Raw genomic sequence first — 15,819 nt, 5'->3', positions numbered from 1 at the left:
GTCCTGGAAGGCGGGAGGACAGGGGCGGGGCCTGAGGGGGCGGGGCGGGAGCGGGCTGTGCGTAGTAGGTGCGCAGACGAGATGCGCGGAGGTGGTTCGCGCAAAGGATGCGCGGACCGAATGCAAGCCCGGCGATGCGCAGTAGAAGGACGCGGACGGCGGTGCACAGACTGGGTACGCAGACCGGGTGCATGGACGGAATGTGAGGACCGGGGTGCGCACGGGAAGGTGAGGGCGTGGGGAGTGTGTCTGGGGTTTCGTCTGGATGGTGGCCTGGGAGGTGGGGGTGCCAGTAATAAAAAAGAATTCCTGATGCCCACACATGCGAAGGGAACAGATCCCGTCTTCTACATTAAAACTGGGGATAATACTATTGAGCCGCAAGTTATATAGATGAGGAAACCGAGGCCCGCAGGGCTAGGCTGCCCGATGGCGCATGAGGAGCTGGGAACGCGCGTGGGGCAGGTCCTTCCAGAGACCCCGCACTCGTGCGTCGGTGCCCTGACGAGCTGGGGACAGACCGCCCCTCTTGAGGCTCTGAGGTCCGTGGTCATTTGTAGTTCATGGATTAGATATTGAGGCGGGTCTGCACGAGTCTGACTGTGGCATCCCCATCCACAGGGTACCTCCCGGTTCACCAACCTCCCAGAACAGTCATAGCTGCATAGAAGGGCTCATCGGGGACTCTGGGCCTGGGGTGGAAGGGGGTGACTGCAAAGCAAAGCCAGGGACTCTTGGGGAGACATCGATGTCATAATCCTCATTGCAGTGATGCCAGCACAACTTTGTGCTCGTGTCAACACTGGTAAAGCCATACCCAAGATGGCGAAAATGTTACCGTCTACTGTATCTCAATAAAGCCAAGCACATTTGCGACATGCAGCATGTAATCACATGCTTTATTAACTCATCAAATGACAAGATAGTTTAAATAAAATAAATTTTATTTTTTAAAGATATGTTAGTGTGAAGCTTGTTTTTTCTTGGCTTGAATAAGAACATTAAAATGTGAGGTGATCTTTGACAAGAGAACATGCATATCATTTTGGATATTTGACTTAAGATTTTGGTTCTCTTTAGTTTTGAAGGTTACTAAGGGTGAAAACCCCAACTGAACTTCCCCTTTTTTGTATTAATACCAGCTACAGTGCAGTCTGCCTCGTCAAGTCAACCTTTATGATCTCCAATCTGCATTAGTTTCCTCTTGCTGCTGTCACAAATCCAGTTGCTAAAAACAACACACATTATCTGGAGTCAAGCAGTTTCACTGGGTGGAAATCAAGGCGTCAGCAGAGCCTGTGCCCTCTGAGGGGTGAATGTGCTTCCATCCAGAGCTGCACCCCATCTTGACGGCCAGAGCACATCTTGCTTTGGTGGTATAGTACCCTCTTCAGAGGCCAAATTTCCCCCTGCCTCCCTCTTACAGGGGCAGAGACCCACCCACGTATTCCAGTATGTTCTTTCTCAAAATCTTTAATCCCATCTTCAAAGTCCCTTTTGCCATATAAATTAGCACATTCAGAGATTTCCAGAACTGGGACATGGACATCTTTGAGGCTGTCACTCTGTGGACTGCATAATCCAGTCTGCCTGATTGAACAGGCATTGGAGTCTTGGTCGGTCCACTCGTGTTCCTCCTTACGACTGCCTCCTCCAAGGCCTTCCAGCTGCTCCCACTACACTCACCAGAACAACAGGGTCAGCAATTCCATCTGTTCATTCAACAAGTCATCGTCTCCCTCCAGCCTTCAGGAAACATTCACTCCATCATTGCCACATGCTCCAAGTTAGGGGCCCATCCTCCCCAATGTCACACCACTGAATCATTCAAGGGTATGAGGATGGGGTATCTTTTTAACCCTTTTCTTCTGAATACCTATCTAGATCTGTACCCACAACTAGTCAGTAAGTGTCTCCCTTAAGGTATTGAATTAATTCATTTCCTTGGAGTGCTTAAAGTCTGGTAATAAGTCTGGATTCTGACTCATGGCTCGGGACCTAACATTTGGTAGGCTCTGAGGAGCTGGCCTACCACAGTCAGCATGCCACAGCTTCTGGACAAGTGGTCTGGAAGCAGACCAGCGAGAGCCAGCGAAATACAAGGCTTTGTCTGGGTTTCAGAGACAGAAAGGATATCTCTCCTGTGGTGGTCAGCTGCATAACCACTCCCAAAGACACCCACATTCCAGTGCAGGACCTGAGGCCGTGTCCCCTCCTGTGGCAGAGGGATTCTGCAGAGGAATCAGTCAAGGCCCCTGAAATGGGGGTGACACTGAGTTCCCAGGGGACCAGGGTCCTCACAAGGGTCCCTATGAGGGGAGCAGGGGGGCAAGGTCAGAGAGACAGGAAGACGCTGCCCTGCCAGCCATGCAGACTGAGGAGGGGACCCGAGCCGAGGCAGCAGCGCCTCTAGGAGCTGGAAGAGGGGGACATGGTTCTCCCGGGGCCCCCGGAGGAGCCAGCCCTGCCCACCTGGGTGTAGCCCCATGAGACCCACGTCAGACTCATGACCTCCAGAGCTGTCAAATGTGTATTGTTTTAAGCCGCCCTGTTTTTGCTGATTTGTTACAACCACAACACGCAATGGACATTAGCTGATTTTATTAGGAGGTCATTGAGTTTGAGGTGCTGTGGACACCCAGGGCAGAATCGGACATAAGGGATTCAGAAGGAAACTTTTGAAGCCTGACATCAGAGAAGTTCGAGATGACAGGTGAAAGTGACTTGGAAAATAAGAGGGCTGTACAAATCACAGGTCGGATGCAAACATAAATATTTTCCTCATGGTCCTTTCGGCCTTCCAGCCTGCCCTCCCTCCTCCAGTCCACAATGCTCAGAGCCAGCCACACACACAGGTTTAGGATGCACTTGGGTGTTTACTGGGAACAGGGTCTCCGAGGCCAGCCTGGTCCACTCACACTTTTTTGGTGATGCTCTTGGGAGTGGCGAGCTCATAGAGGCGAGGGGATGCCCGAGCTACCAGAGCTGCCGGGGGAATATGGTAGGGGTCGTAGCCCTCGTTGACGTCCTTACGCACTTTGGGCTTGGCCAGGGAGATGATCCGGGGACTGGCCACTGCCTTCTTGGTGACGTCCAGCACCTCCCAGCGTGGGTCTCGGTCGGGGACGCACTTGTCCATCCGGGCTTTGGGCACTGCAGAGAGCAGGATAGAGGGACGGCATCACGCGCTGGCACCTTGGCCGTGTGGCCCCTCCACCCTGCAGAGACCAACCCTCTAGGACAAAGTCCCCACATTCAGTGTCTTTTCCAGCAACAGAAGAATCTGGTCCATCCACACACGGACACACAACCACAAACAGGGGTGAAGCCCTGACGTGTGCTCCTGGCATGTGCACAGGCCCTGAACACATGGTGCTCAGTGAGACGCCGGACACAGAAGGCCTCACAATGTGGCCCTATTTCTGCGACACATCCACAACATGAGAATCCACAGAACATGGGCTCGTGGGTGCCGGAGGCTGGAAAGGGGTGGGGGTTTCTCTTTGGGGAAATAAAAAGTGTTCCAACTGATGGGTGCACAATGTGTGATTGTCCTAGGAGAACTACTGAATTGTACACTACTATTTTATTTCTTCTTGAGCTATGATTGTACACTTTAGGGGGGGTGAATTGTAAAGAACAATATATTTCAAATGACCGCATGCCCCAGACGGGGGACCCAGGGGCCAGCCAAGGGTGCCCCAAGGGCTCAGTTCCACTCCTTCCTCCCCCCCTCTGCCCTCAGTGGGGAGGGGCAGCAGTGGCTGGTGTGGGGGGCATTTGCTCTCCCCGGCTGCTATTCAGAGTGGCTGAGGACAGCCCCAGGCACGCAGGCCCTTTCGGGGCTCAGCCTCGGCTGCTTGTCTGAGGCCGTCCCGCCACACCCTTCTGGGCTCCTGCCTTTGCTCACTGCCCAGTGAGCCTGTGGGTACCTCCCCAGGAGCACAGCTTTCTGCATTGGCCCATGTGCCCCCATCAGCCCTGTGTGACTATGAGCACCTGATAGGCTGGGATTTACTTTATTATTTTAATGCCATCACTTTAATTTCACTGAAGTACCACACGTGGCCAGTGGCTGCAGTCGTGGCCAGACAGCACTCAAGCACAGAGGCCTGTGGCTCAGCCAGGCTACCTCTTCTCACTTCCCAGAGCCCTGAGAACCCTTTCACCTGGTCTGTACCTCCTCACTACCTCTCCACCACCCTCTCCTTTGCTGTGAGCTTCAGCACAGGGCCAGCTGGGGACTGCAAAGAAAGTGCCCAACCACCCCTTGAGAGTATCGGAGCCCTCAGCTTTCGGGGTCCTTTCCGCCCCCTTTGCTCAGAGCCTCTGTGCAAAGGGAAAAGGAATGTTCCTTTCTCAGCAGACAAACCCTGGCTCGGGAGAGGCCAGGGTGGAAGGGCAGGTGGGCACAGCCCACCGGGGGCCTACGGCTGGTCAAGGCCAGCACACTGGGCTGGAGCTTGCTGGGCAGATAGCCTGCACAGGGACTTGCCCAAAGTGATGGGGTCTAAGTGGCCCATAGGGGCTGGGAGGACCGTGCCCAGAGCTCCTGTGAGCTCTGTTGGTCACACCTTAACCGTGGTGACACTCTACTGCCACACAGCACATGTGGACTAACTCCCATCCCACAGAGTTCTGTGCACAGGATTTCACTTTTACATACTGGTCACAACCATTAGCGGGTAGAAATGTGCTGTTTGAAAGATACAACCTTACGCCAGTCTTACACACACATGTGTGCACAGGTGTATATGTACATGTACATCTGAAACATGGATGAATACATGCATGCATGTATGTACAAATGCACATGCATTTCTATCCCAGATATGTGTCTAATGCAGGGGAGGGCATGACGGGAATGGATAAGTGACAAATAAACAGACATGGGCAAAAGGTCCCATAGGCACAGTTCAGAGCAGAGAGACAACCGGGAAGAAGGTACTTTGCAACGTGCTCAGCAAAGTACCCATGATCATCTTGCATACAGGGCAGCTCCGAATCCATGACCAGAGACGAATGGGAAATAGGAACTGGGGAATGATGCAGCAGAGAGAACCAAAATGGCCGGTTAAGCTCTCTGGCAATGATGTGGGTACACAGCAAATTTTTCAAAGCCCCTGACATCATGGGCTGGCACATAACAAGCGATAAACACAAATGACACACGGAAACAAATCCTGTCACAGGGCAACAGGAGCTATGGAGAACAGCGTAAGGGGGCTCCCAAGTGTGCGAGGTAGGCAGGGCTTCTGGGGTTAAATAGAGCGCTTGAGGGGCCTGGGCAGAGGGCAGACGGGAGTCAGACCCTAGGGAGGCCGAGTGAGCCCTGCAGGTGTCCGGAGAAAGCGAGGCCTATGGGAAGGCCCTGTGCAGCAGAGCCGGGTGGAGAGACAGGGAAGCCAGGGGGCAGATCACAGGGACTTGTGGGCATCACCGAGCAAGGCCTCACTGAGAGTCCTGGGATGGCTGGGAGCCAGGAAGGGCACAATCCAACTTAAATCTAGCAAGACACCTCTACCTGCAGTGGGGAGTGGGCAGGGGTGGTGTGGGGACCGGGGTGCGGGATGCAGCTCTGGTCCAGGAGCGATGGCAGGCACGGAGGCCAGGGGTGTAGGGCCCAGCTGTGCGCAGACTCCTGGCGTGCTCGGAAGGCAGAGGCCAAGGAGTCCTCAGCACACTGGATGTGGGGTGTGTGAGCCATGGGGACACACCCCGAGCGCCTGGAAGGAAGGACGCTTGCATGCATCTGTGGGTCTGTGAGTGCACACCCCGTGCAAACACAGCGATCTGCATCGTTCTGGTGGTGGGACTCCTTTATTCACGCTCTTCTGCCTTTCCAAATTCCCTCCAATGATATCTCTTCTGTCCCTGAGGAAATGAGGGATCCGGCTCTGAAGGACGGGAAGAGGGGCCTCCTCCACTGCACAGCTGCCCTCGCACCTCAGCCTGGCTCTCCGGTCTCGAGCCCAGCTTTCTCCCGTGCACCTACATGGCCTGCTTGGAGACCCCCTCCTACAACACCCTCTGCTTGAGGGCCACAGCCCCTCCATTTTCTGATTTTCTTCCCTGCGGAGAGCAGACCCTCAGCCAGCTCCCCGGGGACGCTGCGAGGGCCATGCTGTGAATGGTCCACAGGGAATTAGACACCTGCTCAGCATTTAGGGAAGAGATGAGGGAAGAGGGAACCACAAATCCGGCAGAGGCCTAAAATCCAAGTCTTCCAGCATCCCCCCCTACACCCCACTGGCCTCTGTCCAGGGGAAGAACAGCACAGGAGCCGAACCCCAGGGGCCCTGCTTACTGGCCAATTGAAGCAGGCGGCTGTAGTCTGACACGTGCGGTTTGGGTTTCGGCATGGGGTCCCACTCCTCCAACAGGGTGGCTGGGGCCCTGGGCTTTGCCAGCCAGAGGATCCTCGGACTGGGAATGGCCATTTGGGCCGCCCTGGATACCTGACCCACCTGGAAACAGAGTTGGAGGGTAGGAGTAAAACCATCTGTGATTCTTTATAGGCCCTGGATCAGAAAGACCCCACAAGCAAAACAAAATGATATAAGACAGACTGGGAAGAGGTTAGTTTGCAGTGTGTTCAGCAAAGGGTTAGTAGCCATCGTATATACAGGGCTTCTCTAAATCAGTGACTGAAAAAAAACAATAGGCAAATCACGTAGGAGAGCAAACCCAAGTGGAGAAAGTTATCGAGCCCTGGCAAGAACGCAGGAGGAGAGGAATCCTCAGGCAGGGCCGGCAGGAGAGTACATTAGCCTGAGCACTTTGGAGAGCAGTTTGTCCACGTCGGTAAAGTTCAGCACATGCCCATTGAAGACTGCTGTATAAAAGGACCACACGGAAATGGGCACAGCAATGGTTCCAGAAGCTTGGTTGTAGTGGCAACTTGAAAATGACCTAGCTGCCCATCGATAAGGCCCTGGTAATCCAATCGCAGTTTACTCACAAGACAGGATGCAATCCAGCAGGTAAAACATTGTGTCTTTATAAATCAGCATGCCGTGCTCCAGAAAATAAATGTTGAGGGGGAAAGCAGGAAAGATAAGATAACACACGTGTCTATTAAAAACACAAAACACCATGACTGCAGTGCATGGGTCTGCAAGTGGAATAAGGTATAAAATGATGTACTGAGGCAGAGTTGGCTGAGGGGGAGGACAGGGAGAGAAGTCCTGGCAGGTGCTCTGCCAAGGAACCTGACACGCGTGCTCCACAGACTGCCTCTTGCATTTTCCAGGGAACTCAGACACAACCAGAGGATCTGCTCGGAGGTCTCGCCCACCCAGAGGCAGCGCCCAGAGGGACTGTTAGCTGACGTGAACACTGTCTGCCCTCCCCCCACAAAAGTGCAAGCAGCATCTACTCTCCTCAGCTCCCTCTTGCAGGTACATCTCCTTAACCGTGTCTCCTTGACTCCGCCCACCAGCTGGCTCCCTGTGTGTGCAAACAATCTTCCTGCAAAAGAGAGTGGGCAGAACAACCAACATCTGAAAGTCTGTGCCTTTGACAAGTGGAAGACTAGCTGGCCATTCCTGCAGCGTCTGCAGGGGGATGGAAGAAGAAGGGCCGCTCCACCCCCTCCTTCCTCTCCCTCCCTCTTTTCTCCTCCTCCCTCCTTCCATCATCTCTGGTCTCTCTCCCTTCCTCTTCCCCAGTCCTCCTTGCGGTGGCCTCCAGGCTCAGGCCTCCTGCTACGGTGGAGAGAACAGGCCTGTCCTGTTTCAAGGTGCCCCCATCCCCCAGGGGCCCACGGGCAGAGAATACTCAGTAAGTCATGTACCAGCAGTCCTGACCATCAGTGCGGGCCCTTCACGGGGCAAGGCAAGCTCTGGAATAAGGCCGCAACAAGCAGGAAAGGTGGCCTCTGTCCTCAGGGTCTCACGGGTGGCTGGAAGAATCAAGTCCACCCGGACCCTGTGCTAGGGGCTGGGAGGAGCACAGGGCACGTGGGCATGCAGGGGGCTGGAGCTGGGGTTCCCACAAGCCAGAGAAAACAGGAGCACACAGGAGCTGGATGCACATGGGAGGGTGTCCTAGGTGGAGGGGACTGCATGAAAAAGGGTGTCTAGGTACCCGCATTTACCCAAAAAGGCGGGTACCGGGAGGAGGAGAGGTCAAGAGGGACCAAATCCTGCTGCGCCTTGAATCTCAGGCTTGAATCTGGACTTCCTGGGGTCACTGGGGAGCCTAGAGGGTCTTGGAGCACAGAAGGGACAATGCTGAAGCCCAGGAGCACACTGGCGCAGCTCCCGGTAAGAGGTGGGACTGGCAAAGGGACAGTGCGGGTGCTGTCCTCCGGGCCCTGGTCCAACCAGACTGGCCATAAAAACTCTTTCCTGGGGCAGCTGGGGAAACTGAACATGGCCCGAGCATTCCGACAGCAGGACATTAGTGTTCCGTCTTTTACTGTGACCATCACATTGAGGTTGCTCTTGAATGTCCTTGTGTGTCCGGAGGACACCCCGTGGTGGGTTTCTGCTCAGGGCTGGTGCAGATGCAAAATGGTGCCGCCCCTTTGGAAAACCATTTGACCGTTTCTTACGGAGACATAGCCTTGCCCCAGCAACCCCACTTCCAGATCTGCGCCCTAATGATATGGAAACATATCCCCCACAAAACCCTGCACACAAAATGTTCATAGCAGCTTTTTTTGTAATAGCCAAGAACTAGGAACAACCCAAATGTTGCTCAATGGGTGGGCAGGTGGATAAGCAATTTGTGGTCCCGCAGGAAAGAATGGGACTCAGTACTATGGAATGAGCTGCTGATGCCTGCAGGAATCCAGACAGTTACCTAAACCCCAGGCTGAGGCCCCACAGGACGTCCTGGGGGAGGGAGACTGTGTGGCGGAGAAGAGGTCACGTCAGGCCTGAGCAGGAGGGGACCCTTCAACCCGACAACAGATAAGGGTCTACTTGGGCATGGACACCACTTCCTTGTAATCTCGGACACCAGATTGCTTAAGGCCCAGCGTGAGCAGAGAGAGAGCGCAGGGCTCCCCCTGAGCTGGCTTCAGACTGAAGCTTTTCCTGCACAGATCCCAGTGGGTGGCACTCGCTGCCCTGGAACTTCCTGCCTCCCACCATCTGGGCAGGCAGTGCAGAGGACAGCAGGGCACCTACCTCAGACATGTTCATGCTCCACATGTTATTCCGCACCCTCGGAGTGGCCAGTTCCCGCACACGCCTGGATGCTTGGTATTTCAAGGTGGGTCGAGCGATGGGCCAAATGGGGGAGGTCCTAGGGGACATGCACATTTAAAACACCAGTGAGGTCCAGGGGGAGGGGTCTTCGTGCTTCTGTGTGTCTCGCCTCTTTTCTCGGCCTCTGACTCTGGGGACCAGGGAGCACCTGGGAGAGTGGAGGTTCTGGAAACACCTCCCAGAAGGAATTCCCACAAGCGTCCCTAACAGAAGCGCCTCCAGTCCTCCAGAGGCCCCCTCCCAGGTCAGTGCACCGCAGCCCTTCATGCCCGAAGAGGGCACTTCTTCTGTCCCCTCAGTGGGGACAGCCCCCCAGGCCATCCTCCCCTTGACCCGTCATCAGGGCTGGGCCAGGATCAGGATGAAACGGATAAAGCATGTCTGGCAGTTGCCACAGAAAGTTGGGAAAGTGAACTTCCGCAGATCTTGCTGGGCCCCCACCTCCTGAGATCAGGTCTCAGCCCGGCCCCCACCCAGAAAGAAATCCATGTTTCCTCAATCCGAGACAGACTTTTCTCATATTTTCCCATCTCTAGGGGTTGGAATGCAGCCTGTATATGCCGTTGGAGCTCCACGGTCACCCGCGCTTGACTGGGACGATGGAGCTGCTCACATTGAAATAACCTCAGTCAAGGGCATTTGCCTTCTTGGATCTACAGATATTATGCCTAATTGCAGTGTAAGCAACCTTCATATTATACTGTGATTGGGCATGAAAATGAAAAGTTATTGTCACAAACACAGGCATAAAATCTGTATGGAACATGTCAACATCTCCGAGTGAAAAGTGATAACATAACATTTGATTTGAGCTAATTCATCTACATTTTCCTACGTATATGGGCATAAAGATAAAGGGTAATTAAGTTCTGTGCCTAAAATTATACAGATCACCTTTAACAAGTTGAAAAGTGAAAGATGTAAGTGATACAGAACTGTGTCACAAGTTGTACATAAAACACTGTCCTAACGCTAGCTTTTTAGAGCCAAAAGAATCCACAATGTGACAAAACAACTATGGGGCACTTACTGTTCAGGCACAGGGCTGAGTACCTCTTGGGCATGATCCCCACCCATTCCACAGGATGAGGGGTGAGATCCAAAGGGCTGGGGGTGGCCCTGTCCAGAGGCGTGGGGGCGATCTAGTCCCAGGACCTGAACCTCCCCCTGCTGCACCCTGCCCGGGGAATGAGGGGTTTCCCACCACGTGCTGCCTGCCAGGCGCACCTGGGCCGTCCCCTTACCTGTTGCTGGGATGCTCTGAGTAGAACCTTTTAGGTCGAGACAGTTCTGCCACCCGGCGGGACACCTCTGGACAAAATCGGAAGCAGCCCCAACTTAAAAGCCCATCCGCCCAGGGGTCTCCTTCCTGCCAAGCACAGCATGCCACATGGGCCTGGACAGCTGGGCACCCACCCACCAGGGGCAGAGCGGTGACTCCTGCTGCCCCGTGCTGGGCACAGTGGGCTCAAGGAGAACTGAGGTCCCTTGCTCAGGGCACACAGGCGGAGGGGCGGGGCTGTAATGGGGGCTCAGGCCCATCAGCTCCGCAGAAGCAAGCGCTCAGCGCTGCCCACAGCCCACTGGCTGGGAAACTGGCTTTGGTCTGAGGTTGGCACAGGCCTATGGTCTCCAGGGGGGCTTGCTGGCCCCTAGGAAAGAACCGGCCCTATGACTTCCCTGCAGATGTTCTCTTTGAAGGGACCCACTGTTCTCAAGTGTAGAAACCATTGTGGAAGAGAAGGTCAAGGGTCATTTTGTAGAGTCACCACTAACCCCGTGTTGGCTGTGGGGAAGACTGGGATTTCCCCTGGAGCACACTCCCCACGCCCCTCACCCCAGGACCAGCCTCCAGCTGCTCTGGCTCCTCAGGGCACAGAGTCCAGAGATGAGACCCTGGGAGATGAGGTGGGGAGAAGGTGGTGGGCAGACCCCACCTACCGGGCACAGTGACAGTGAGGGTAGTATCCTGCTGCGGCCTCTCCGTCCAGTACACGGATGGCCTGAAAAACACCCAGGGGTGCTCAGGGTGAGGGGAGCAGGCCTGGGCTCCCTGTGCCCTGCCATGAAACAGAGCCCCAGGCACCCCATGAACACAGCATGCATGAGGCAGGTGGTCACCAGGAGGAAGGAGGGAGAGTCGCAGGGGCAGGACGGGGGCAGCCAGAGAGGGCTTCCGAAGGAACGTCAGCCATCAGGATTGCAGGGTGTTGTGGAGAGAAGGGAGCCCCAGGAAAGGCACAGTCGGGGCCCACGGCCCCATGGCGGGAGCAGAGCCACTCCACACGGGGCGGGTACCCCAAAGCTCCAGGTGGAGGGTGTGTGGGGAGGGGGTCCTGGGAGAGACCTTGCCCGCCCTTGCCCTGGAGGAGGGAAGGCGGCTGGCGGAGGGGCCACCCACTCACCAGGTGATGCAGAGCTTCAGGCGCCGCAGGTGGAGGGCGATCCAGGCAAGGGCCTTGCAACAGCAGCCCGTCCTGTGGCAAGACAGGCCACGGCCGCCCTGCTCACGCCAGTTTGGTGACCCCGGGTCCCACCCCAGCCCACCTCTGGCCCCACACGCCCACCCAGGTCTCGGTGAGCCGGAGGATGCAGGGTCGCAGCTCACCTGTCCTTCAGGACCTGCCAGTCACTCTTGGGTTTCGCCAGGTCCAAGAGCCGTCTCCTCTTCCTCACCCTGGCCGGAGGCCCACTCGGGAGCCTCTGGGCAACGGACAGGCGGCTGTGGGCGGGTGGATGGTGAGCAGCTCATCCTGCCTGAGAACCTCCCACCCTCCCAGGGCCTCTGGGGGCACCTGGACCCAGGTAACCAGCCACGCCACCTCAGGTGTCCCCTGAGGGGCAAAGAGGATCCCGTTCCCACCCAGCGGAGGCTGCCACTACTAAAGAAGAGCCTCGCACCTCTCACGAAGGTATGGCCGGTGCTGGCCGTACGCCAGGCCCCAAGGACCTGAGCTGCAGGGCTGTCTGCCCGTCCTGGCTGGGCAGCCCGGGCTGAGGCATGCGGGGGGCCGCCCGTCCCCTGCTCCATAGCCAGGCCTGGGAGCCCCTTGCCCACCAGCCACTTCCCACGGCCCACCTCATCTCAGGCACAGCCTCCTCTGTGTCCTTCTCCAGTGCCTTCCCCATCCCTGAGAGGGCCTCTTGTGGGTTCTGGGGGCCTGAGAACTCCTCCCTGGCTGTGTTCTCAAGGGGAGCCCCCTCCTCTTCCTCTTCAAGCCTCGGCTCCCTGATGTCCAGGTCCTGGGGCCTGGGGGCCTGGGGCCCTGGGGGCCTACACACAGGGCTCTGGAGGGCTAGGGAGGCTGCATCTGGCCTGCTATCCAACCTGCCCTCTGCCTCCAAGGCGTGGCTGCTGCGCAGTGACCTTTGCCAGTGGTCCCCCATGTCCTGAGACCCCAGCTCTGCAGTCTCGCTCCCACAGCACCCAAATGTATCTGTGGTCACCCGGCAACAGGAGAATGGCCTGGCCAGGTTCTTGGCATCCACATTCCAACTCCAGCCTGCCCATAGGGCTACCACCCAGTGGGACAGCGGCTCTGCATGGCAGCCCCACGGGCCCCGTGAGGGCCCACGCGCCTGTGGCCTCAGCCCCTCCCTGTCCTCTCCTGCCGCTCTGCCTCCCTGCCCGGACACATGCAGCCGAACCCACCTCAGGCCTTGGCACTTGTTCACTCTGCCCACACCTGTCAGGCAGGCATCTGCTCAGAGAGGCAGCCCCATTCCCGGCCCTCAGCACCCCGGGGTCCTCCGGGATTCTCTTCTCTGCCTTACAGAAAGTTGCCTCCCCCAAGACCCGGCCTGGCACCCAGTCTGCAGAAGGCTCCGGGGAGATCTGCTGCTGGCCAGCTCAGCTGAGAGCGGGACTCAAGGCTGGTGCCCCAGCTCCGTCCTACATTTCCTCTTAGTAAGAGGCCCCGCTGGCGCTCCGACTGGGGAGTCAGCGCTGGTGCCCCAGCTCACCAGGTGTTCCACCCCCTACCCCAGACTGGAGTAGGAATGAGACCTCAGGGGGCACCTGCAGGGGGCTTCTGCTCTCTTGGAAGGAGGCACAAGGCTCTTCTTCTTGGTTATTTTTGGGCCTATCTGATGTCCAGAGCAGAGGCAGGCACCTTGTGACCATGAGATCGGCTAGTCTGAGGACAGTGAGCTGCTGAGCATCTTGAGGTGGGCAAGGCCGGAGCCTGCCCCGTGTCGCACTTGACACGACAGATTCTCAGCCCTAAGTTGTCACTGGGTTTTCTGTCCCTTGCAGCCCACAGCACCCTGACTCCCATACCCTCCAGCCCTGAGGTCTCCTGAGAAGCACCTTCAGCTGCAGCTGGAGCTGGCAAATTGTCAAACAAAGCAATCATTATGGTAACTGGAGCCACACGCCCAGGCTCCAGCCTTGGGGAATTCCTTACAGGCCATCCAAGAGCTGCACCTCCCACCTCTGCCGACTAGCCGGAGCCCAGCCATTCACACCCCTAACTAGCAGGACTTTCCCCTTCTTTGCCAGGCTGTTTCCTACTCTTTAGGACCCGGGCCTGTCACACCCTTGTGTAGGAAGCATCTCTGACCACCTGCAGCCTAGGGCCCTCCTGGCCCAGCCCTGCCCCCAAGTTCTGTCCCCCAGCACACAGGCAGCTCCTCGAGGGCCAAGCCCCTCTCCCTGGACACAAGCATCGCCCGGCATAGGCTGGCCGTCCAGAGGCCCCAGTAGACCCGTGTCATGCGAGCCAAGCAGGTCCTCAGTCACAGTTTGCGATGCCCTGTGCAAGTCTCCACCCAGCCCCCTTGATGCTCTGCTCCTGAGTGTCCTCGGCACCACTGCTGCCAGGGAAGCAGGGGGGTGGGTGGAAGGGGATCTCTTGGAGGATTCTAGACAGAAAGGCCTTGAGAGGATCGGGTCCAATCTGGGTGATTCTCAGAAAAACCCCCTTCTTGGCCTGCAGTGTACTAAAGCCTTGCCTCGCACGCAATGGGTGATTTTTCCCTCTTGAGTGAAATCCGACCAGGATCTGCTGGCACTTTCCTCAAAAAGGTGAATTCCACATTTGTGCCACCAGAGGGACCTGTCACTGCTGCAAAGCTCTGAAAGAAATGAGTCCACAGTACATCAGACTGCTTCAGCGGGGCACAGAGTGCCGGCAGCGGCCAGGTATTGCGCTGAGCGCATCAGACGGCTCACGCCCACGGGGGCCCGAGAAACCACTGCTCACAGCAGACTGCGCCCCAGGGGGGCAGGGCAGCAGCAGGGTCTCCAGAGCGCCTCCCTTCACCCTTGCCCCACATGGGTCTTTTCAGCCCAGCACTCATAAGAGGTGGGATAGGGGGTGTCCGACGGGCCAGAGCTCCACCAGCCCTGGAAGGGAGCCAGCGGACCGCCTCTGGGGCTCAGACACACAGTAAAACAAGAGTTCACAGCCCAGGAGCTATGGCGAGGGTGGTGATTTCTGGATGTGTGACATTGTTTTCAACAGAAAATAAAGCACAGCCAGGACAGGGTGAGGGGTATATGGGAATTTGGAGGGTGATGGGAAGGGATGCAGATGCTAGCCGCTTGGCGAAGGATTGCGGCATGCATGTGGCAGAAGGTGCATCAGGCCCCTTACAGGTTACTTTTCTCCCTGCGGACCAAATCACAGACTTAGAGGCCGAGAAACAGCAGCACAGTGGCTGAGGGGCCTTTAACTTCTCGCTCCCCAGAACCTCCTTGTGGCCTCTACCACCTCCTGTATATACAGTGGGTCAGTTACCTTCAGAGTAGACAAGTACGGAAGAAATGGGAGTGTCACGCCCAGCAGAGAATGGAGAGCAGGCAGAGGGCAGCCGGCTGCTTGGCTGGTCCCCCAGGCTGACACCAGCCTGCCAGTGGTCAGGCCAGACTAGGAGGGGCAAGGGTCTCCCACCTGCATCCTCTGACCCAGCCTTGCCTCCTCCCACCTCCCTGGTCCTGACATTTCTCACCCGGCTCTCGGAGTGGCCGGTTAGTTCTGTTGATTAAAGCCTGTGCTGATAATGCTGTTCCTTCTCCATTTCTATTGGCCACATCACCTGTGGAATCTGCTATCTTACATCCAATTACAGATAATGTATATTTACTGAAGATGTCCACAGAGAAGTGGACCCCATGAGGTCAAACTTGTTGTTCAAGGGTCACCTGTGATTTATCATCTGACAGCTCTGCTGGTGCAAGGGGTTCCCTGGTCTCAAAACAAGAGTCGGCTGCTCCTTCCCGAGGCCCTTCACGTGTTGGCAGGAGGGGGCCTCATGAGGTAGGACGGGGGCCAAATTTCCTGTGCTGTCAGGCGAAGGCTGCGCAGCTTCCAGAGCACTGTGTCCTCGGCCCATGGCCCCCTCCACCTTCACAGCCAGTGGTGAGCCCAGCCCCTCCCACACTCTCCTCTCTGATCAGAGCTGAGCGAGTGTCGGCCTTTAGGGACCCACGGATGAGCCGAGGCACCTGGCAGTCTGCGACAGGCCACCTCAAGGGCGGAAACCTTCATCACACCCCCAGTCTCCTTTGCTATGTACAGAGGGTGTTCCCAGGTTCCAGGGATGGGACGGACATCTTCTGGCACTGCCATTCTCCCTGCCACATCTACCTCACACCTCA

The 15,819-nt window shown here is 56.6% G+C and overlaps 1 protein-coding gene and 1 long non-coding RNA gene across 3 annotated transcripts; one reads left to right on the top strand and one right to left on the bottom strand.

Moving 5' to 3' along the window:
- The first annotated feature begins 56 nt into the window (after window positions 1-56).
- On the top strand, window positions 57-9,186 carry LOC140845749 (uncharacterized). The gene is made up of 3 exons (XR_012124618.1): window positions 57-228; window positions 7,253-7,400; window positions 9,053-9,186. It is a non-coding gene; the product is annotated as an uncharacterized lncRNA (long non-coding RNA).
- Window positions 1,147-12,630, bottom strand: SPMAP2 (sperm microtubule associated protein 2). Of its 2 annotated transcripts, none has more exons than XM_073220739.1 (8): window positions 12,298-12,630; window positions 11,827-11,940; window positions 11,624-11,695; window positions 11,160-11,221; window positions 10,463-10,529; window positions 9,138-9,255; window positions 6,308-6,467; window positions 1,147-3,153 (listed from the first exon to the last, which is right to left on the bottom strand). In XM_073220739.1, the coding sequence occupies exons 1-8, from the start codon at window positions 12,603-12,605 to the stop codon at window positions 2,915-2,917; spliced, it is 1,140 nt and encodes a 379-aa protein (XP_073076840.1). In that variant the 5' UTR covers window positions 12,606-12,630; the 3' UTR covers window positions 1,147-2,914. The 2 variants fall into 2 exon arrangements, with proteins under 2 accessions (XP_073076840.1, XP_073076841.1); XM_073220740.1 differs by having other exon boundaries at window positions 12,547-12,630.
- Window positions 12,631-15,819: the final 3,189 nt, after the last annotated feature.

The sequence above is a fragment of the Manis javanica genome, chromosome 13 (genome assembly GCF_040802235.1).
Source record: "Manis javanica isolate MJ-LG chromosome 13, MJ_LKY, whole genome shotgun sequence".
Taxonomy (NCBI): Eukaryota; Metazoa; Chordata; class Mammalia; order Pholidota; family Manidae; genus Manis; species Manis javanica.
This window is presented reverse-complemented; position numbering and strand designations above follow the sequence as displayed.